Here is a 21,552-nt window from a genome sequence, read left to right as displayed (position 1 = left end):
TCCCTCGTAAGATATAAAATCGGCGTGCATGAAGGATGGCGCACTTTTGGCCTGGTTGATAACGTCATGATTGAAAAAAAAAAAAACGACTGAAAGTAGACGTTGAAGTGCTTCGCAATTTCACTCTGGTCAGTAACCAATGCGCCATTAACCTTGATTTGATCGATCAGCTTTTTCTTGCCGCGGAGATAATTCCAATACTTCTGGGCATTGGTTATGAAGCTTGTTAGTGTATTGGAAAAGTGAAATTCCTTGGCGGTGTTGAACTTGGGTGGAAAGTTCGTCAATCAATTCTTGAATCCACCCTTCATTACTGTTTTTTTTATTTTCTTTTGTCGCTTAAGTCTACGCTGAAGACGAATAACTCCCCGGTTAATCCAAGCATTTGCTTTACCAATGGGCTGGTGCTTGGTTGGAACAAAGTTATCTAGGCAATAAGTAGACATTGACTTAAAATTTTTACAAAGGACGTTTACATCAGAATCTTGAAAGTTATCCAAACAGAGCTTTAAATAATATAGAACACTTTCATCATTGGCGCGAAAAGCTTTTAACAGTGATAAAAGTACATTTATTTTTTTCTGTCTGTTTGATTAGAGAGCAACTAAAAGACACAAGTTTATGATCAGAGATACCTTGTTCAACTGTTACCTCATAGTCACTTACGCAACGACTAATAAATACAAGGTCTAAAATTGAGCTCCTAGAACCTTGCTCACGTGTCACATTATTCTGCGGTCCCACGGCGGCCATGACATATGACGCTTTCCGCACGTTTTCGAAATCCGATCGTGGCGTGTTCAAGCTTGCTAAAATTATGTGTTATATATCATCTTGTAGTGTACAACATTATCTTTTATCTGATGTAAGATTTGTTTTCCCAGTGCAAAAAGCTAATTCAGAGGGCACCCGTGAACATTGACCTTTTCGGCAAAACATGGTTTCGTAGTACAGTGGTACAGGGTGCACTATTGGAGCAATTTCTTTCAAATTTTAGAATGTTATAAAAGAAGAGTGCGTTCATTGTCAACGGATGCCCTTTTTTCGTTCTTTTATTTTATTTTGACAGATATTTACTTCAGAAAAATTGACTTCGCGGAAGTACTTCAGTCGCGAAGTATTGGGCGCCTACTCGGTTATTTTATTTGAACCTTTTTACATCAGTTTGTATTTATGGTCGAACGAGTTACGCTGAATTTCATTGTAATATGGCTTAAACTTTTTTCGGAATGCTCACGTAAAAAGTGAAAAAAAAACAGTTAATTTTGGCAAACTTCATTTGGTAGTACAGTGGTACAGCGCTTAGGGATTGGCACACATGAATAAAATTGTAGACCCGCAAAGAAAAACATATTCTGCTTTGCAAAGCGAGGCCCTTTTTCTGAATTTCACTTTTGATTTTCCATAAAAAGAGTTTGAATATAGGTGAAATCCCGTATTTGTTGATAGTCAAAAACGAGTATTTTGACCCCTTTTGGGAGACATTTAGGCAGATATTTTTAGTACAAAATAGAGTTTACTGTCCCAGGTTCTCATTATTAGCCCACATTTTCGCTAATCGAGCCTATTTTTTTAAAAAAATCATAAAACATTCAGAAATTACAAATTGGATGTCTGGTTGCGCCCTCTATGTGGCGGTGGCTGAAATGTGACTACGCGAGGTTCAGGAAACTGCCGAGGATGGCGCTGATTCCAGCTGTGCTTGCCAGCTTCGGAAACTGGTTGTACACTTGGCTTCTTCCGTTTCTTGCAAAATAACGTGCTGGAAAACTTGGCCGAAACTCGCGAGGTCCTTTATAACACGGTACTTTCTGCTAATATAGCTTTTAGGAAGAATTTCAGTCGCTTTCATATTGTCAAGCGATTTTTTTTTTATGCGAGGCTCCACCGGCTCAGTTTGCTGAATAAATTGTTCACGCAATCGATATCGAAGTTTCAAATTACCGAAATGCCAAAATCGCCAGTTCCGCGTAGATACGCAGCGTGACGCACGTGCTTCTGGTGCGTGTGCACGTACGTGTTTGCTGCGTGGTTTTTCGGTTGCTGCGAGTTTTCGCGTATTTATTGTGCACTGCTTACCTCCGTCTGCGCACGCCTCTCATCCTTGTAACTACCCCTGCTCTGTTTGCCTAGCGTGAAGTTTGTGTCTGTCTTTTCGTTCGCTGACTAAGCTCGTGTCGGTGTCCTTCCTACTGGCTGCTGTTCGTGCTTGCGTACCGTGTGTGTCGCTTTGATTACTAGGTCTCCTGCTTATGGGGCGGAGCAAGCGGTGGGCGCCGCGCCAGGGGAGGGTCGTGATTGGGGAAACAGCTTAGCAGCCGACGCCGACTTCGGCGCGTTTCTTCTGCGCACGCGCATACTGTCATTGATATCGCTACTTCGCGCCGTGACGATGCGCTGATCTACAGGCCGGTCGGCGCTCGCGTGATATTGTTGAACATTCTCGAGCGTGTATTTACGTTTCGAAAGCCATAATAGAATTAAAGTGGACATTTAGCCGGCAGCCGGCATGCCGTGGCTCTGAAAACAGATTGCTAGGAGTGCCCTTTCATTCTCTGGTTCCACGCTGGGTGCGCGCAGTCCGTGCTTCTGGCCACTCCGGCCGCCCAAATCCGTTTTTCTGCTGCTTGTTTTGTTTTCAGTAAACAGACAATAGATTCCTGCTGATATTCTCCTTTATAATCTTCACTCTTGACAACTCTTTAGTGTTCGAAGGAACTCCGTCAAATTTGACGATAATGCATGTGTAAGTACAACTGGAACCTCATAGTTGCAAGAATACTTTTCCTGGAGTGTCTGCATCAGAGTGCCTCCATGTGCGCTTCGCGCACATGAAGGCTCCCTGGTTTGCACCTTTCTGATAATATGATCGGTCTCCATAAATTGCACTTCCCCGCTTCGGGTGCACGGCCAGCGGCGGTTCTCTGTCGGCTATCGAACCTCACACACGTGAAGCGTTGTCAAAGCTGTGATATACCGGGCGTTTTATTATTATGTTTTTTTTTGTTTGTTTTTTTTGCTGAAAGAAATTATACTTTTGGTATTCCCGGCGATAACATTATCGGCTGCGGCGGACGTAAAGGAACGAGCGTAAATTGACAGTTAGTGGCCTAATAAACTAAAATTTGCCATTAGCGAACGCTGGAGAGGGGGCGACCTCCTCTCCCCCGTTCGCTCCGCTGAAGTGGAACAGGGTGGGAGGAGCTCCCACTTCGTTCTTGACCTGTCACCGACTACAGTTCCGAATTCCACTTGTCATTTTGGAGCGATGACGAGATAGAGCTGAGTCATGTATTGCGTTCTCTGAGATGAAGAACGCAATGCGCGCGGAGTTGCTACACGTATGCACCAGTCACCAGTAAAAACGACCTGTCCTCCGAGGAGGTCGAGCGAGACGCCGGCGGACATGGGGGTCGGTCACCTCACCGTCACCACCGTCTACCGTGCCTTCAAAAACACGGGGCGCAATGTGTTTCTGCAGTATAACAAAAAATTAAACAAACAAGGTGCAAACTTTCATTTTTTCCCTAAGTCTGGTTTGCAGGGCTCAACAGAATACAAAAACGATACGCCGTGCTGGGATGACGTCGACTACAATGGTACACGATCATAACAAGAGCACAAATCCTGCCACATTATTTTGCTACTGAGTGATAAGAGCATATACATCTTTGTCCGCGATGCAGCAACAGAGACATTATTTCCAAATTAGAGTTCGAAGTTAGCCTTCGATGCTAGCACTGACCAACTCACTTCACTCACAGGGTGAAAACATGAAACTTCGTATCATTCGGACAGAGATCAAAAAATAACACGCACCGCTTCAACTTGGACACCCCAAAATAATTAACTTTAGTGGATCGCACGCAAAAGCTTCGCGTACGCAATAAAATTGCCGGTCAAAAGTACGGTTCCGCAACCAAAATCAGCATATGAGTCATCAAATTATGAAGAAAAAGCAGGTGTGAGCGTGCCAAAAATATTCGACATTTATTGTTGTCAATATTTGTTTTTCTATCCCCGTGCTTATGCCGCAGTGGAAAGCCTTGAAACTCCCTATAAAATTATTTTGGGCAGTGTTTCCCACGGTGCTCGCTCGATCGTAAAATGCCGCTTTGTTGCTACTTTGGCGAATCAAACAAGGAAGCCACGTTCATCTACAATGCCCTGTCCACAAGAAGGGAAATCGAAATTTTCGCTTCGTTTTCTTTTTTTTTAATATTCTTCTCTTCTGCACGATATTCGCGAATACAGCTCGTTGCTCGCCCTCTCGCGGCGAAAATCGAAACCGGCCTAATGAGGGTCCACCCCCCCCCCCCCCCCCCCCCAATCCCCGCCGCTCCCGGGAAGATGCTATGGCGGATCAAAGTGGAACTCTCGATAGTGGCTCAGAAGTTGCCGTTTCCAAATGCAAACGACACTGTTCTGTGCCTCAGTGCACTGCTGCGGCGTGGAAGAACGATGCTTTCTCGTTTCACCGCTTTCCAAGCGCCAAGGAAACGTGCCGCAGGGGCGCGGACGTCGTGAACCGACGTGAGGAGTGGGTGCGCCTCCTTCGGATCGGAAAGACGGTGACCGATACAATGACTGTGTGCTCGCGGCATTTTTTACCGGGAGACTTCTTCCTTCCAGGTAAGTGTGCGAATTTGTCGTGCTTCATATTTATCTTGCGTGACGGCGTCATAGGTTAGGCTGAACCGCGACGAGACGGGTACGGCGAAGAGGGTCAGCGACGAGCGGCGGCTGAACCGTATGTAAGTGATTTAGCGAGCGATGAGACGAGCGACGTAGATCTACGTCGCTCGGTTTTTGGATTTCTAGAAAACTTCACTCATCGCCTTGGTCGCTTGCTCCCATTGCTTTCGTGCGGTACGCCTCGTCGCGTTACTGACCGAGTGACAGCGAAGGGGGTCGCCTTCGCTTGTCTCGTCGCTCGCCAAATCGCTTGCATGCTCGTCACGTCTCTCGGTTTTTGTATCTAGAAAACGACTGTCATCGCTTTGGTCGCATGCTCCCGTCGCTTCCATGCGGCGGGAGCGACTGGCCGTCGTCGCCCTCGTCGCCGTCGCTTGTCTCGTAGCTCGCGAAAACGTGCGGTCGAAGAAACTTGTACGGCGACGAGCGCAAGCGATGGGTTCCGAAATCCCGATTGTCAATCTCAAATATTTTGAGCATTTCGGTGGCGCTGGGCGCTTCAGTATTACCGCTAGGGTAAGAAAATTTACCGAAAATTTTCGGATAAGTACGGTTTGAGGGCGTGTGAACGAAATTGATACAAAGTGGGTGTGCGCTCATGCAGCCTGAAGCAGTCTTTAGGTGAAAAGGCTTGACGTCCAAATGGGCAATCTTAATGTTGAACTGTGAATTTAACAAGCCAAGAATGTTGCAGCTTCAGTAGCACAATATTCCCTCGATATGTTCAGTGCAACCAACCGACTTATTTACAGTAGATGGCGTGAACTTTAAAAGTCTATGTTTGTTTGCTTTTTAAACTGACCCGTTAGTTTAAAGAATCTAGATCTCCTAATGAAACGTTGGCACGCTGCTCTAAGGTTTACCAAAAGCTCCCTCTTGACATTCTTCTGCCAGCTTCCCTCCCCTTGGTGTTTTGTTTGACCAGTCAGTCCTTCGTATTAATTGCCAGATTTACCATTACAAAATTTTGTAATCTTTATTTATTTCTGCCAGAGCATGGAAGTCAAAGGCGCCGCCTTAAGAGAGGAGTGGTGCCATCCCAAAACTTGCCCGTCCTCTCAACGGAGAATCGGGAAAAGAAGAGGCAAGCCAAGGATCGAGACGACAGCCGCCAGGAGCGGCGCAAGAAGAGGGCAGCAGTAAAGCCTTTGGTAGCCAAGGTATATCCATGTCAGATATTGAATTTGCATGCCTGTTTCACCCCAAGTTGTTTCTTCTGCTCAGTTTACTTTCATAGTCTTGCATATGACGGCACCTCTCTTTCAGACTGGTGGTCACACACCACATGTGAGGCACGTAGCCAGGATCTACGTGCCTGCCACATGTATTATGGTCAGTGATTGGTTAAGAACTCAGTAGATGCTCCACCCCACAGGTGCAATGTGCCCATTGCAAGTGCCTCCGCTGTTGAAAAGTAGTGCGAGCAAAGGGAGCGAAGCACGCTATTAATCGAGCAGAATGTCATTGCCGCAAGGTGGCAAAAGTAACTGCATCATTCACATGATGCAAAGTGCCTAAAGATTTCCTACCAGTGTCATCGAGGTTGACTGTAGGCCACAATTGTTACTAACCGCTGCTTACCTGATTTACCATCCCACTTATCACAACAATGAGGCCTTGCAAAGGGGCTAAGTTTGCGGAAAAATAAATACCGCTTTGAAGGCATTGTTACGGAGCATTCTACATTTATTAAATCGAACAGGGGAGCAAAAGAAGTTTGGTAAGCCAGCAAGACGGTGCTGGCTTATTTTTGTTCTGCTGACACCAGCATGGCGGTAGTGTCACGAGGCGGATGCAGGAATTTCCAGAGGGGAGGGGCGGGGGGGGGGGGGTCAGGTGTTGGACTGCGTACCATATGTTGAGGAACCCCCCCCACCCCTTCGTTTCCACGCCCTAAATTTTACACATGCAGAAATCAAGATGGGGGTCCGGACATCCGGACCCCCCCCCCCCTCTAAATGAGTGTCTCACGCAGCACATCGCATCAACAGTGGAGACCGCAGCGTTTTTTCTCGGCACGCCACAGAAACCATCGTACAGAAATGCACACACTGCGACAATTTTGCGACATACTTGTCTCAGGGCGAAGACTGAACGGACGAAGAGAAGCCACCGGCACGGACGAAGGTTCTGCTGGTCTTGACCGACATCACTTAAAAGACAAGGCAGTGGTGCTAACACTTATGCGTCACCAGCGTAGGCCAACACTGGACACATTAGAAACAAGTGCTGCGTCAGCGCTCAGCTTAGAGTCAAGTTTGAGCCAAATGTTGACGCAATTGTCGTGTCCAATCTGTGCCCAGCGTTGGCCTTCTCTGATGACATCTCTATCAGCACTACGGCTTTATCTAGGAGGTGTTCTCTCGGTGGGCATGGCTTACATGACTGTCTGAGCAAGGGAACTAAACACTTCAACTGCGACATCAGCAGCGTAGCCAGGGGGGAGGCTTATGAGACTTTAGCCCCCCTCCACCCCAAAAAAAATCCAGCCAGTTGTATAATATAGACAGGCATTTTCACTCCCCTCCCCCTCCGCTGCACCCCAAGTCATAAACATCCACGTGACCATTGAAGTCTCACATCGTCACACAGAAACTACCGCACGCTAAAGCAGATACCAGTACAATGCTGAAGTAAAAGGCAGAATAATCACTTGCAGAAACTGGCACCCTCGGCAAAGCCAATGTTCAAAACAATGTGCACTATGTTGAAAAGGTTTGTTTCGTGATGTGAGAAAATGAGGGGAAACGATTGGCTGGCAGAGAGATATGAATTCCTCTGAGTGACTTTTTCTGCTGAGTTCTTAGCTTGACACAAACTATGTCTTCACACCACTGACACTAAAGTTGGTTACAAATGCTTGAACTTTGTCCTAGGTTGCACTTTGCGAAGCAGAAACGCATTCTGACCAAGAGGACGGCGCAAGTTTCGCTGAAGAGGAAGATGCTCCTCTACAATCTCCAGTGCTGTTGGAGAGACCTCGCCCATCCCCAGTAGTTCTCCTCGACCAAGGCGCACAAGTGTCAAGTGGAGACTTTGGGGAGAACTTTTCTCGCATGGTCAATCAAGGAAATGTGTGTTCTTTCACTGGCCTCCCCAACATGGAGCTTCTCAATGCTTTGGAGAAGCTCATGTCTGAAAAGATGCCCACATCATCAAGAGCTGTACTGCCAGCGAGAGACAGAATAATCTTGACCATGATGGCTTTCAAGCATGCTCTGACATTTCATTTTCTTTCTAATGTGTTTGGTGTGTCCCCATCCACGGTAAGCACCACTGTGAAGCAGACAACAAAGGTCCTTGCAGAATTCTTGAAATGCGCAATAACTTGGCCCTCTAAGGACGAGGTTTTGCACAACATGCCGACGTGTTTCGAGAAGTTTTCTCACGTCCGCATTGTGCTGGACTGTACCGAAATCCCTGTTGGGAGGCCAAAGTGCCTGAAATGTCGAATAAGCACGTATTCGCACTACAAAAAGGGACACACCGTAAAGTTCATGATAGGTGTTTCACCCGGTGGCTTGATTACGTACCTAAGTAGTGGTTACGGAGGGCGGGCCTCAGACAAGGTAATCTTCGACCAGAGTGGTTTAGTTGATAAGTTGTTGCCTGGCATCGACCACATCATGGTTGACAAAGGTTTTCTTATAGACGCCACATGCGAATCGAGGCTTATAGCTGTAGTGAGGCCCCCCTTCCTGCATGCCAAAAAGCAGTTGACCAAGGCTGAAGCTCTTGCCACTAAGCATATAGCTGCGGCAAGAGTTCACGTGGAAAGGGTCATTCAAAGAATTAAGCTATTGAAGATGGTGTCCCAGAAGATGCCCTGGAACATGGTGCCACTAGCTGATGACATGCTCAGTATTGCATGTGGCTTAGCCAATTTATCCCCTTCTGTTCTGGCGGATAACAAGTTCATGTAGGAGTTTTTTTTTTTTAGGCCACGAGGTTTGAATACAATATTGTTAGAATTCAGAGGGTTTTTTTTTTTTTTTTTCAGTTCCAATTTTGTTTGTAACCACCAAAAGAGACTCTTTCCAAACCCTTATTACAAAAAAAGGGTAACCTATCTCTAATAATAGTGAGCACATATAGAATTTTTGGGCATCTTGTGTGCTTCATGGTTTTATTTTAATGCAATCCTTCTTCGTTTTTTTTTATGCTTGTATGTGTGTGTGTTTATGTTTTTCAGTGAAATTTAATGAGTGATGCTCATATTATTACAAAGATTCCGATGGATGGAAATCTTGGAGTAGCAGCCTCAAACCTAGTAGTATCTCAGAAATGCAAGTTCTTGAATGAAACATGAGCTGTTACTATCCCTTTTATTGTCAATAAAATATTGCACATACCCACATCATTCACAATAGTTTTCATTCACAACAGACACATAGGTTGATCTAGGAGCTTATTGGCCCAAAAGTTACAATTTTCACATTTAACAAACATGAAGATGTCTCATACATAAGCCGAGGCTCTACAAATACCAGAATTTGTACTCCAGTGAAGTTAACCAGAATAAATATTGATAAATAATTTAAATAAAATGCACAGAATCCTGAAAGCTTAAAACATACACAATGATGCGGTGCTCATCCAGATTGAAACGAATAGAGGAGGGGACTAACTTTAGTGTCCCTGGTTTCCGCAGCACAAGCTTTCGCTCCACATGCACCAAGCTGTAGTGCGTTAACACACTCGGCCACTCATTGTGTGCAAACAATAAATAAGTAACAATAAAGTTATTTCGAAATAATACAAAAATGCAATACAACATCAAAAAGCCTAACCAGAAAAGCAGCGATACGGTTGCGCTGCAGTTGTGCGCCGGGCTGCTAGATTCCACGTAGTCCCATGCTCCCGCTAACTGTAATTAAAATATTGCACGCTTTCACAACTCCCCCCAGGCAACAAACCCGAAGTACTGAATGCACGATGTCGCCTAAAGAAGGCCAATGAGTGCTTGTATCAGTGGTCCCGGCCAAATGCTGTCCTCGTGTCCAATCTGTGCCTGGCGTTGACCTTCTTTAGGCGACGTCATACATTCAGCACTTCAAATTTGTTGTCTAGGAGATGATCATTGCTGGGCAGTTCACCACATGGTCATGTGGCAAGCCACTGTTGGTCAAAGATAATGCAGTGTTTGCTTAACTAAACATCTGCTGTTGAGCACAAAATCGGCAGCACATGCGTAAAGTACAGATCCTTCACTTTCGTGAGCAGCGGCAAGGTAAAGGCTTCATCAAAGTCCACACTAATGACTTCGATGGATTCATCTTTGTCGGCATAAATCACCATGTCGCACTTCCTCACGTCCAGAAGCACCATTCCAAGTTGCATCTGGGCATAGTAGGTGTGGCGTTGCTTTGGCATGTAATTGCCTGCCTCATCACAATCCAGAAAGTCGCAGGCTGCCAGAACTGCTTTTGCAGTTACAGTTTGTCCCTTCGTAGGGCATTTGATTTCCACTAACTTTGTTGGTCTTCCTCCCTCGAACACAACTCCGTCCGGGGAGCAGCCTAGCCAGGGGTTTTTTGGCGAGACAAGGAGGCCACAAGTAAAAACCTCTACTTGGCTCTCAGTCTCGTACTTCTTTCGTGCCTTCGGTTCGCAGCGCTGGCCGTAGGCAGTTGAAGCGTTGCCACGGAATGACGGCTGCATTAAGGAGGGAACTTTCTTGTTCCAGTCTCCCAGCTTGTAAGTGTAGAGCGGGTAGCATGTTGTCCCTGCAATAAGACCGGACAAACAGATTGTCTTAGGTTTTCATTTCAGTGAACACAGTGCAGAACAAATTGGAATCTGCCTTGCCTGAAAGTTGTACCACAAGCAACAACAGTTTAAATCCAATAGTTGGTCTTCTGAGATTGTTCATGCAGCATAACAGCATCCCATTCCGCTTATCTCATCAGTGAGTTGGTTTGAAAGAAAATAACTACTTTTCTATCCCGGCATGATTTACGAAACACTTCATACTGGTGGTTTAGTCAGAGACTGTCACATTGTGCACGAGTAGATAGAATAGAAAATAAAGCAGGCAACTTTTTAACTTCCACGCACTGTGAACCTTAGACAAGAAATTACAACAAGCCTGTTTTGACTTCTCTGTTTCTTCGGTTCACAGACTTCGAAATAATGAGGGTATGACTACTGACAGGTTGCCTTTCAATATGTTATCTGACCAGGTTGACTTTCAATATGTTACCTGAGCACTAGTGAGAAATGAAAAACAAAAATTACACTTCCAAATGAAACTTGTGCAAAAAAAAGAAAAAGAACCTGCCTAAATCAGATGCACAACTCTTGTGTTGACAATTTAGTTAAAACTTGTTGTCGGCCTAGTTGGTTCATGATGCAGTCTAGAGGGTTTTTTGCGCGACACAAGGGACAATCACAAGCGAGTAGACACGGACAAGCGCAAACTTTCAACTAGTTTATTCGTGCTCGATCGACCACGAAACTTCAGAAAGAGCATGCGCAGCACGCTACACAGAAGAAAAAACGAAACGAGAAACAGATAGAAAAGTCACCTACCAAGACACATTGCACGATAGTCATTATCTAACCAGCAATCCGGATAAAAACTGCACTTCACTTTCAAACAAAGAAACCGAGGTATCGCTAACACAGTCGGGTCCCTTCTTTATATAAAAAGCTTCCATCAATTCTCTGGCTGTTATATCTTTGCTTCTGCCCAAGATCCTGATCTCTTGAAATCACGCCTCACACCCACAGTCGGCACAGTGAGTTGGCAAGTGTGAATTGCCTTTATTCTTGATTGACAATTCATGTTCCCGTGCGCGGTCATTAACGCAGCGTCCAGTTTGACCAATATACACTTTCCCACGCGAGAGCGGAATCTCGCATTCCACCGCTGTGGCACAATCCCCAAACGATCAGGCGTGCTTTTTGTTGCAGCCACTCGTCTTCTCTCTTCCCGAGGAAATCCTTGGACAAAGGCCCGCAAGCTTGCGTGGCACAGAGAACACGAAAGGTACATTGTACCTGTTCGCTACCTTCTTCAGGTTGTGGGACACTTTATGTATGTACGGGACCACTTCTGGTCTACAGTCCCTTTGTGGCGGCTCTGGCCGCGTCCTTTGCTCTTCTTTGGTCTTCTGGAGCAACGTCTCGGCAACCGCCGTAATGACCGAGCAGGGGAAACCAGCAGACTTCAGTCTGGCTACCTGATCATCAAAGCTTCTGTGCATAGAGTGTGGGCACGACTTCCTGAGGGCGGACCCTAAGCAGAGGGAGGCGATGGCTCGCTTAACAGTTTCCGAGTGAGCCGAGTCATACGACAGCAGCCTCTTCTGTGCTCGAGGGTTATAATACCAGCATAAATTATTACTTTTTAACATCAGTTTTATATCCAGGAACTGGAGTGAGTCAGGGGTTGGAAGCTCATGTGTAAAGGACAGGCCCAACCCATGAACTCTAAAAGCGGTTAAAATCTCATCTACAGAGTCGTCATAACTAAGCAGGTGTTGTTTTTTTAAAAGGATTAAAAAGTCGTCAACGTATCTAAAAACCTTCAAGACACCGCCATCGACAAAGCTTTTAGAGTTCATGGGTTTAGAAGCTTTAGAGTTCAGAAGACGAAAGAAAAGCAAAGGACGCGGCCAGAGCCGCCACAAAGGGACTGTAGACCAGAAGTGGTCCTGTACATACATAAAGTGTCCCACAACCTGAAGAAGGTAGCGAATAGGTACAATGTACCTTTCGTGTTCTCTGTGCCACGCAAGCTTGCGGGCCTTTGTCCGAGGATTTCCTCGGGAAGAGAGAAGACGAGTAGCTGCAACAAAAAGCACGCCCGACCGTTTGTGGATTGTGCCACAGCGGTGGTATACGAGATTCCGCTCTCGTGTGGGAAAGTGTATATTGGTCAAACTGGACGCTGCGTTAATGACCGCGCACGGGAACATGAATTGTCAATCAAGAATAAAGGCAATTAACACTTGCCAACTCACTGTGCCGACTGTGGGTGTGAGGCGCGATTTCAGGAGATCAGAATCTTGGGCAGAAGCAAAGATAGAACAGCCAGAAAATTGATGGAAGCTTTTTATATGAAGAAGGGACCCGACTGTGTTAGCGATACCTCGGTTTCTTTGTTTGAAAGTGAAGTGTAGTTTTTATCCGGATTGCTGGTTAGATAATGACTATCGTGCAATGTGTCTTGGTAGGTGACTTTTCTATCTGTTTTCCGTTTCCTTTTTTCTTCTGTGTAGCGTGCTGCGCATGCTCTTTCTGAAGTTTCGTGGTCGATCGAGCACGAATAAACTAGTTGAAAGTTTGCGCTTGTACGTGTCTACTCGCTTGTGATTGTCCCTTGTGTCGTGCAAAAGCCCTCTAGACTGTTGACAATTTCTCTGGAGTTTCTGTTGTGCTGAGGACGTGCGCTCACCACAGGCTAGCAGGTAACAGAACTTTTTGACCAAGAAACATTTGTCATAAAGCAACCTGTCTTTTGTACAATTGGTCACATTGTGAGTGCAAGGATTCTTAGTAACCTATAAAATGTGCTTTTAAGCAGGAGATACACGTGCACAAACACCAACTGGTGTCGATGAGACACATCACACGATGATAGTCGCAGAACAAGGGCTTCATACATGAAGACAGACACATTTCTAGACTGCACACCAATTTCTTGTGAGCTGTGACTACAGTGCAGCAAGCGCAAAAACAAATTTGGAGGTTTTACATACTAAACTAACAAAGGGCATCTGGTATGCTCTAGAGGAGGGGTAAGGATAAATTTTGGCCACCTGGGGATCTTTTGTCAGGCAACCGCAATCTTGGCTACAATGCACCTTTTGCGCTGTAAGCCTCTGTCCGATTGCAAGCACCTTGGCTTGGATTTGAAAATCCAAGCAACTGTGGATCCGTGGGCCGGTGCAGAGCTGTATATGGGGAGAGTTTGACCAGTCTATGATCTCGCCGCCGGAACGCGCCCCTCCCAAGTGAGCTAATCAGCCCGCGGCACAGAGCGAGAGGCGTGAGCACATGCGCGTGAACTCCCGGCTGTTCCCAGCTGAGCGGGAGTGCCGCCATTTTTACTCCTTCGCCTGGCTGAATGCATGGGATCGACATACAAATTTCGGTTCTTTCCTTTTATTTAGCAGGCTCTGTCAAGAAAATGATATAGTGTTATTCCTTTGTGGCTCAAAAAGCTAGCAAATTAGGTTTCTCCACGTTTGAACGCTAACTTCTATTCAGGCGAAAAAGAAATAAGCCCGTAGCAGACGACGCATAGCCTCAACAGTGCTCGGTGCCGACAGCGTTGCGTCAAAATGGCAGTCATTTCCTCTTCGTTCCCTTCTTTCTCTCACTCCTTTGGCGCTCTCCTCCCTTTCCTTCACTTTTCCCCTCTCCAGCGGCTTCGTCGCCACACCCACTGGCCAAACTCTCCCAATATACGGCTCTGGGCCGGTGCTTTGCTTCACAGCCACATGGTCGGCGAGTGCACCAAGCACCACTTGCTATGTTAATCAATATCACTGCATGGTAATGACATGTTGAATGAATAGATAAAAAATAGAAGGGCTCAAATAGCAAAAGCATGATCTGGCTCAATAAAGCAGAAATATTTTTTTTATATGTTTATAGCAGCAAGTGAAGGAAAGTGTGACTGAAGTTTCATTAAACAAAATGGTATATACAGTCGTAGACAATGTAAACTGAAACGACTGAGCAATGATCAAAAGATACTGGTGGCATTGCCCCGGCGAACAAAGTTTAAAAAGGCAACTCCGCTTCATTTTTGTTGTTGAAAAAACAATGCAGTCCTCTTCCGTATCATCTAGGAAGACCAGATATAAAATATTACGACCTAGTTCTGTCTAAATGTTTCTTAAACGGTCCGGAAAACTTTGCAACTCGCCAAGTTGCCGAAATCAGCTGACTCTAGCGGGCGAATTGAGGCGCAACCAACAGCGCAGTCAAGGCTATGGCATTGCGAACATTAAGCTCCACCTCATGACCATTCTGTTTGTTTGACCATGACCATTGTTTGTTTTTTTTTTGTTTTTTTTCTTCTCCGGGCAGGCGTAACAGGTGACGTCAGCAAAATTTCTTCTCTGCGCTCAACAGTGCCCGCATGACTGGCATAATGCACCTGCGCAGTGAGCTTCTTGGGAGCCGTCTCGCCGTTACCACAGTCTCCCGCTTCTCGACCACTGCTGTCGAAGTCTCAATGTTTGTGATTATTGTCTCAGAGTTTCATTCACACTAAGTGTGCAGACTGATGCTGCAGTTGTGCAGTCGTCGTCTAATGTCGTAGACACCAAAACGTGGTGAAGACAGCAGTGCACACGACACTTAGCGGCGATTGTACCGTTGGGACAGGCGATTGCACATGCCTGCCCCTACAATGGCTTGCCCCGATTCCGCCCATAGTTGCGTAGAGCATCGCGTGACATCTCGTACAACGTGATAGCCATGTCTTTGGTGGCCCGAGGCTAATGCTGCCAGATGGAGTCGAAGTTTCGGTTTCAGCTTACGTTTAAAGTAAGATTTAACAATACATATATCATTTTTCGCGAAGCCAATGACGTGGTGTCTTTTATTCGTGCTTTTTAATGTGAAATCACTCATTATCCCAAAACTTTTGGAATTGAGTGGAGTTGCCCTTTAACTGTCAACCAGAGACAGCATGCGGATGAGATTGCAGTGTGTGGTAAGCACTGTGAGGTACTCTGCCCGTTTTTTTTCTGCATTTTAGGGCCACTTTAATGTGATTTACCTTTAGTCTTTGCTACCGCTTACCCACACTTGTTGCGACCTTCATTATCTGGGCGCGTGGCTCCTGCATCAGTCAAATAATTTCTCTGATGTCTCAACAGGCAAAAGGGAGGAGTCAGATAACATGCCATTGCAATCCCTCATTACTAGTTCAATTTCTTGAGTTAGGGCAGTGCTAATAGTACCATTAGGTCGGTACTCTGCCATTTCAGCTTACCTTGCCCGTGACTGTACAAAAAATCCTAGAGACAACCCAAAGGAGAACAGAGTCACATAGCTTTATAACTGTGATGAATGGTGCATGGCTTGCGAAATATAAGCTCACATAAGCTTGCAAAATTGTACTGTACCAAGATGGCATCATGTCAAGAAGTGGAGCTCGTGAATTGCAGGTGGGCTGGCAGTGTATGCAGCTGACAACTGAGGTGCACCACTTTTCTCAAACAGACACCCAAGTCGTGGAAAGTTGTCGCATCACATGTGCTGATTTGACAACCTAATTAAGATTTGCCCAGCCAACACTGACGTGTCTTTTCAATAACAATGTCCAAGAATGCAGGCAGCATGCACTGGTTGGCCTATAACTGCACAATTTCATACAAAATCTTTGCTCTCAACCATCCTTGCAGACCTTGTATTGGTTTTTGCCAGGTTGACCTAAGTAGAACAAAACATTGCTTTGAGACAAACTAGCCGTTATTGTACGACATTTTTTTCTTCTAAATCACCCTATGACAAATGTGCTGTGACAAAGGGGCCTGTTGCCAGTTGGTCTACAAAATAAATTGACTTAAGAAAGACAGTATCCTGTTTCTGTCTTAACTTTGGTACATAGGGAAAGAAATTACTGCCGGCAAGTTAACTGGCCACAAATACATTACTACGGTCATTAGTACACAAGTCACTTGCCTGTAACCCGGCATCGTCGTTGCAGCATCCAGGCGGCTTTGTTGTCTCTGGTGTCGTGCAGCATGACAGTAGCTACATCAACGGGGACCACCACCTCCTTCTCGTAGAAGGAAGAGCAGCCTTCAGGAAGACATGCCGGAATCTCCGCAAGCCTCGCCAACACATTGCTGCCCTCGCAGCATTGTATGATGTGCCGGTATCTCTCATCCAAGCTCGGAGGTTCCGGGGCACTGGACAGAGCACCCATGGAGATTTACTTTTATGAACAAGATAACATGTTGTTTCATGACTGCAGCCGTGTTTACATGGATGCGACTTTAGCGCGTCGACTCCAGTCATTCTTCGAATAAAGCCGATGCGGCAACGTTTACATGAATGCTCACCAAGCCCTACGTGGAGGTAGCGTCACGCCGTGTCAAAGCTCAAAGTTAAAGCTATGCTTCTGGCACCAGCCGCCATGGGTGTACCAACCGGGGGGGCAAAGTATGTGTTTTGCCCCCCCCCCCCCCCCTGAAACAGCCGTCACTGGGCAGGGCAAACACTGACCGGCGGCGCCCGAGGGATACCAAAGGCACCGCCGCCTGGCCCTGGGGGGGGGGTCTGGTTTGCCAGTTGGTACACCACTGCCAGCCGCACCAGGTGACCACAATTTCCGGTGCATCACACATGAATGCCTTTCGACGCTTTCGACAAGCATAATGATCTTTTCCGCTGTCTTCGGTGCTGTGCAAGAAGTTACAAGTTTGAAGAAACACCAAAACCCAAGTGTTTTGGCCTCCGGGCCGGGCCGTACGGCCACTCTAAACCAGAGGTGACGTGTGTGCACATGCCCTGGCGAGCGAGATCATTTCCAAACGCTCCGAGGACACCACCGCACTTCACCTCGCCGACCGGACAAATCGGATCTTGAGGCCGAAAGGCTCCGGCGCAGCCAGAAACGGCACCGAGGTAGTACTCCTGAGCTGCTCGTTCAGCGTTGCCATGCAGTGCTCGGAGTTCTCGGCGTCGTTCGTGCTTGCACCAAAGTCTTTAGGGACTCCCTCGGACGCACAAGCCGTACTTCGCAAGGCTTGGACGGGTGCCACCCTCACCGGGCAGCTCAGCTATATCCTGCTCACTTATCATGGCAATAAAAGCTTGCGCTTCTTCTCGAGAGAAAATGCAGGCAACCACACGGGATTGCCATGTTCTCAGCTGTTCACTCGCTCCCGCAATGAACACCTTCCCATAATCCTCCCCATTCCAAAATGCGATGCGACCTTCGTTTACATGGGCTGAATGAATGCTCATTCGCCGTCTCGATCCACCGCGATTTGAATGCGACGCGCATCCTTAGCGCATTATGATGTTTCCATGACCGCATTGAATGCAACAAGTTGTGGCAAGTCAAACTGAGGCATACATATTCTGCAGCATCTGTTTAGGTCGTCTTGTTCTTTGCCAATGATGGAACCTAAGGCACCAACCATCTGCGGGAACTTTTGAAGCAGTAGCTTTACGGGCAACACTTCACAGGGATTTCAACCTTGTCTTATGTCGTTGCCACTCCTGGTGTGAGGCCAGGGAAGCTGGGTTTTCTCGTCGACTGCACTGGCATCTTGCCAGTAATGACGCGACAAAAGGAGAATCTTCCATGTCATCTGCTTGAAAGCCTAGTTTTCAAACATTACTCGCGTTATACGAAATCCCACTTTGGCAGTGTCCACCTGCTACGCATAATGTTGGATGGTTTTAAAAACTTCCACCGCGCTTGCCCACTTACTTCACAGATCACTACTGGTGGCAGTCGTCAGCGGCTTGCGTGATGCCAACCACAACGGCTATAAGAACTAACCACATTGCACTTTCGTCCTCGGGTATGCGACAGCGCCATTTCATCCGCATTGCGCTATCATGCTACAGCTATCGCTTTCATTTCTTCGCAAGTTGTGGGCAAAAAATACTAACTTTTTTATGCCGCGCATACTAATTTTTAGTGCGATTTGAGAATATTTTGCATTACTGCACTTGCCGAGTTCCAATTTGAGCAGACTTTACGTAATAGTGTTGACTCATGTTAGGCTCCTGGGGGCAAACAACAAATTCGGGCATCTGGCACACCCAAGTGAAGGATTGAGGATTCGTTTCAACCATCTGGGGACCTTTCAACCTGAAACCGAAATCTCGGTTTTGGCCCAATGAAAGGCAAAGGGCTCATTCGCACAGCACCGTTTGGTTATGTTGCATTGTGTTACGATAGCTTATATCAAGAATCACAGGTAAATCTGTGTTTTGTATGAACCATGGCAGCCAGTTCAAAGAGTAGCTGTGCACGCAACATTCGAATCACGGATGTCCCAGTGACTGATAATGAAACATAAGAAAATGTAAACAAATGCTCCTGTGTGAATGGGCCTTGTGGAGAGGGCTCGTTGCACACTTTCCACAGGCAGCCACCTCCAGACTACAGACACCTTGGCAGGGATTCGAGCCCGGCAACTTAAGATCCGTAGGCCAGCACTTTGCCTCGGAGCCAGTGAGTCAGCCGGCTCCTGGGACTAAAAAAGCACATTTTAGCTCACCTGCATGACTGTTCTGCCCGCCGTCTTCTTCTGTACAAGAAAAAGCCATAAACAATTGGATTAGTAATTTCAACAATTAATACACAACTCAGAACCACCAGGTTCCTGGTTTCATGATGTTTATTCGGTTAAGGCTGCTTACTGAGTAATTAAACTAAACATGACATGATTGCAGCAACTACTCATCATCAATGCTGAATAATTAAATTAAATGTCGATATGGTTACTGCTACTACTTATGATCAATGCTGAATACTTAATGTTGACGTGATTGCAGATACTACTGATCATCGATAGCGTCCAGGTAACATGAAATTTTATTATTCTCTCTCAGAAGGTGCGACAAAAAAGCAATTGCAAAGATTATGGAATTGCTGTACTAATACTTTAGTATGGGTTCATTCATATATTTCTAAATTCGGGCGTTTCTCACTACCTGTGCTTGGCAAGCGCGGAGTTGTAGCAGGCGCCTGTCAGCAGCTTCAAGATCTCCCCCTTCTCTTGGGTAGAACATTCCAGGGGGGCTGGCAGCATTCTTACATGACAAAATGCCTTCACGGGCACAGGCTCCCCGTACAGTGCCTTTCCAGGCGCCTTCCTCCACGAGCACTCTTTATCAGTGCAGCTCAAGTCCTCGAGAGCATGAATTCCCGTCCTGTAAAATGAAACCGAAACCATAAGTTTGCATATCTTTCCGGTGAACGGCGAAGTTCCTATTTCGCGTTTTGATATGTGCATTACGCCGTATATTTTCTCAGATTTTCCACCGTGCCAGAAAAAATTGTGCCAGATTGAGAAACAACGATCGGATCGACGTATCATGCGCGTAAAAAAATCTGGCATACAGAACTCCGGGAGGCACTCAATCACGGCGCATTTTGGAGCGTGTTTCAGCCACCGCCACAGAAACTATCGTGCTTCAATGCGCGACATCAAAGTGTACAGCGGCTATTAGTACTCGGCGTGCCTGTATCCATATATGAGCGAGTGACGAACACAGATCCAGCAAGACGATCTCAGACCCTCGCTGCCGTACCTCAGTACAAAGTCCCATAAATAGGTACATACCTGTTGCAGTGTAGGAGGACGGCGACTACGTGCTTGCAGCACTCGGAAGGTCCCGCCACGCACGAGCAGGATGCGCTTCCCACACGAAACTTAAAAGCATCGTCTCCGGCAACGAGTTTCACGTGGATTTCGTGCGGGTCTCCTCGGACGCTACTCGTCGCGAGACACAGGGCGAGTATGTCCGCACTGTTCTCGGTTGACGCGGTTTTTCCACACAGGAAAAGGTGTTTTGCCTGGAGCAAAAGGTCCGCTTCCTCGTAACATCGGGAATAAAGGGTCGCGTTTGCGAAAGCTAGGATACTTGTTATTAGGAGGGATCTCCCAGTACCTCCGACCCTCACTAACTCAGCCATCTTGAAAACTGCAGTGGCGCCCCCTATAGACAGTTGGATTCGCGAATAGGGTATGAATTATTATCCTTCCCTGTACTCTCGCTGCGACGAACAGTCCGATAAACGAGTCACCCTATAACAAAGATGGGGGTCCCGAAAATCTCCTAAACTCCTGTTTGTTCTCAGAGACACATCCGTGTGTAAGAAAAACCACGGCCCTCTCCACGAAGCTTATACGGACATTCTTGATAAATAGCGTTGACTTGAGGTTGAACTTTGCATTTGCTTTGTAAACACAAGCGTGACGTCACGTGCGCATCCCACGCGACCCGACTGAAGTCTGAACTGGTGTACTATGTGTGGACAATGGGGCATTATTTTGACTTCCCGGCCGCGACGACCTTGGCGAGGGAGGACAGATGGGGTTCCCGAAAACTCCTAGAATCGTGGTTTGTTCGCAGGGACATACACATCCGTGTGTAACAAAAAACGCGGCCCTCTCCACGAAGCTTACACGGGCATTGTTGTGTAACTACTGAAGATGCCTCCCGCAAGGGAGGCGAAACGCCTAATGAAATTGTTTTTTCCTGTTCTGTGAAGTCGGTGCTTTTACTTTAATTATGTTACCAGTCGGCCTGTGTGACCAGTGCTCATTTGAAGAATCACCTTTGTCTTTCCTGAACCCTAACAAAAAACACCCTCATAATATTTTTTTTACTGTTCGGCTACGTTGGCATAGCCTATAATCGACATAATTTTTGCGAAAGCCTACTTTTATATTATAATTATCTGTAACCATTTCTAATTGAAGAAGTGACAAGTATAATAATTATATTATGATTTCATATCAGAATTCGACGAACCGGGAGATGCGAAATTCGGTGAAACAGCTTTTCAAAAAAATATCCGGTGCCCGAAACTTGCTCATATTAAAATGTCTAACATGTGTATGTGTTCTAACACAGAAGATGAGTGCAATGTGGAAACTGAATGGCCTCACAGACAATTGTCAACGAGTTGGATTTTTTTATGAATTATCCTTTGTCGAGTCATCCTACTACCGATTGGCCTCTTCAATCAATTGCCCGTCGACAAATATTGTAGTTGGTTTATTTGCCATCTGCCATAAGGGGAGAGTCTGGGGCTCGTCAAGCCGACATCTGCGAGCATTTTCATCACGCCTCCAGCGCCTGTACCGACTGACGCCGACGAGTTGGCCTAGAAATAAATACCCACGGACTATTCTA

General features: G+C 46.4%; 2 protein-coding genes across 2 annotated transcripts; one reads left to right on the top strand and one right to left on the bottom strand.

Annotated features, from left to right (window-relative positions):
• The first annotated feature begins 7,749 nt into the window (after positions 1-7,749).
• On the top strand, positions 7,750-8,775 carry LOC120842488. Its single transcript, XM_040213628.3, has one exon. The coding sequence runs from the start codon at positions 7,752-7,754 to the stop codon at positions 8,616-8,618; it is 867 nt and encodes a 288-aa protein (XP_040069562.3). The 5' UTR covers positions 7,750-7,751; the 3' UTR covers positions 8,619-8,775.
• Positions 8,776-9,846: 1,071 nt separating this feature from the next.
• Positions 9,847-20,326, bottom strand: LOC120842464. The gene is made up of 5 exons (XM_040213597.1): positions 19,974-20,326; positions 19,342-19,560; positions 18,906-18,935; positions 16,345-16,574; positions 9,847-10,421 (listed from the first exon to the last, which is right to left on the bottom strand). The coding sequence occupies exons 1-5, from the start codon at positions 20,324-20,326 to the stop codon at positions 9,847-9,849; spliced, it is 1,407 nt and encodes a 468-aa protein (XP_040069531.1).
• Positions 20,327-21,552: the final 1,226 nt, after the last annotated feature.

This window comes from Ixodes scapularis, unplaced genomic scaffold (assembly GCF_016920785.2).
Source record: "Ixodes scapularis isolate PalLabHiFi unplaced genomic scaffold, ASM1692078v2 PGA_scaffold28__5_contigs__length_5199819, whole genome shotgun sequence".
In the NCBI taxonomy this organism is placed as follows: Eukaryota; Metazoa; Arthropoda; class Arachnida; order Ixodida; family Ixodidae; genus Ixodes; species Ixodes scapularis.
The sequence above is the reverse complement of the archived record's forward strand: the minus strand, read 5'-3'. Positions and strand labels throughout refer to the sequence as shown.

Coding starts and splice junctions, on each gene's coding strand:
- LOC120842464 (XM_040213597.1), bottom strand. CDS start 20,326: ATGGCTGAGTTAGTGAGGGTCGGAGGTACTGGGAGATCCCTCCTAATA. Junction 18,936..19,341: donor TCCGCGCTTGCCAAGCACAG/GTAGTGAGAAAC, acceptor TTTCTTGTACAG/AAGAAGACGGCGGGCAGAAC. Junction 16,575..18,905: donor CGGGCAGAACAGTCATGCAG/GTGAGCTAAAAT, acceptor TGCTCTGTCCAG/TGCCCCGGAACCTCCGAGCT.
- LOC120842488 (XM_040213628.3), top strand. CDS start 7,752: ATGGTCAATCAAGGAAATGTGTGTTCTTTCACTGGCCTCCCCAACATG.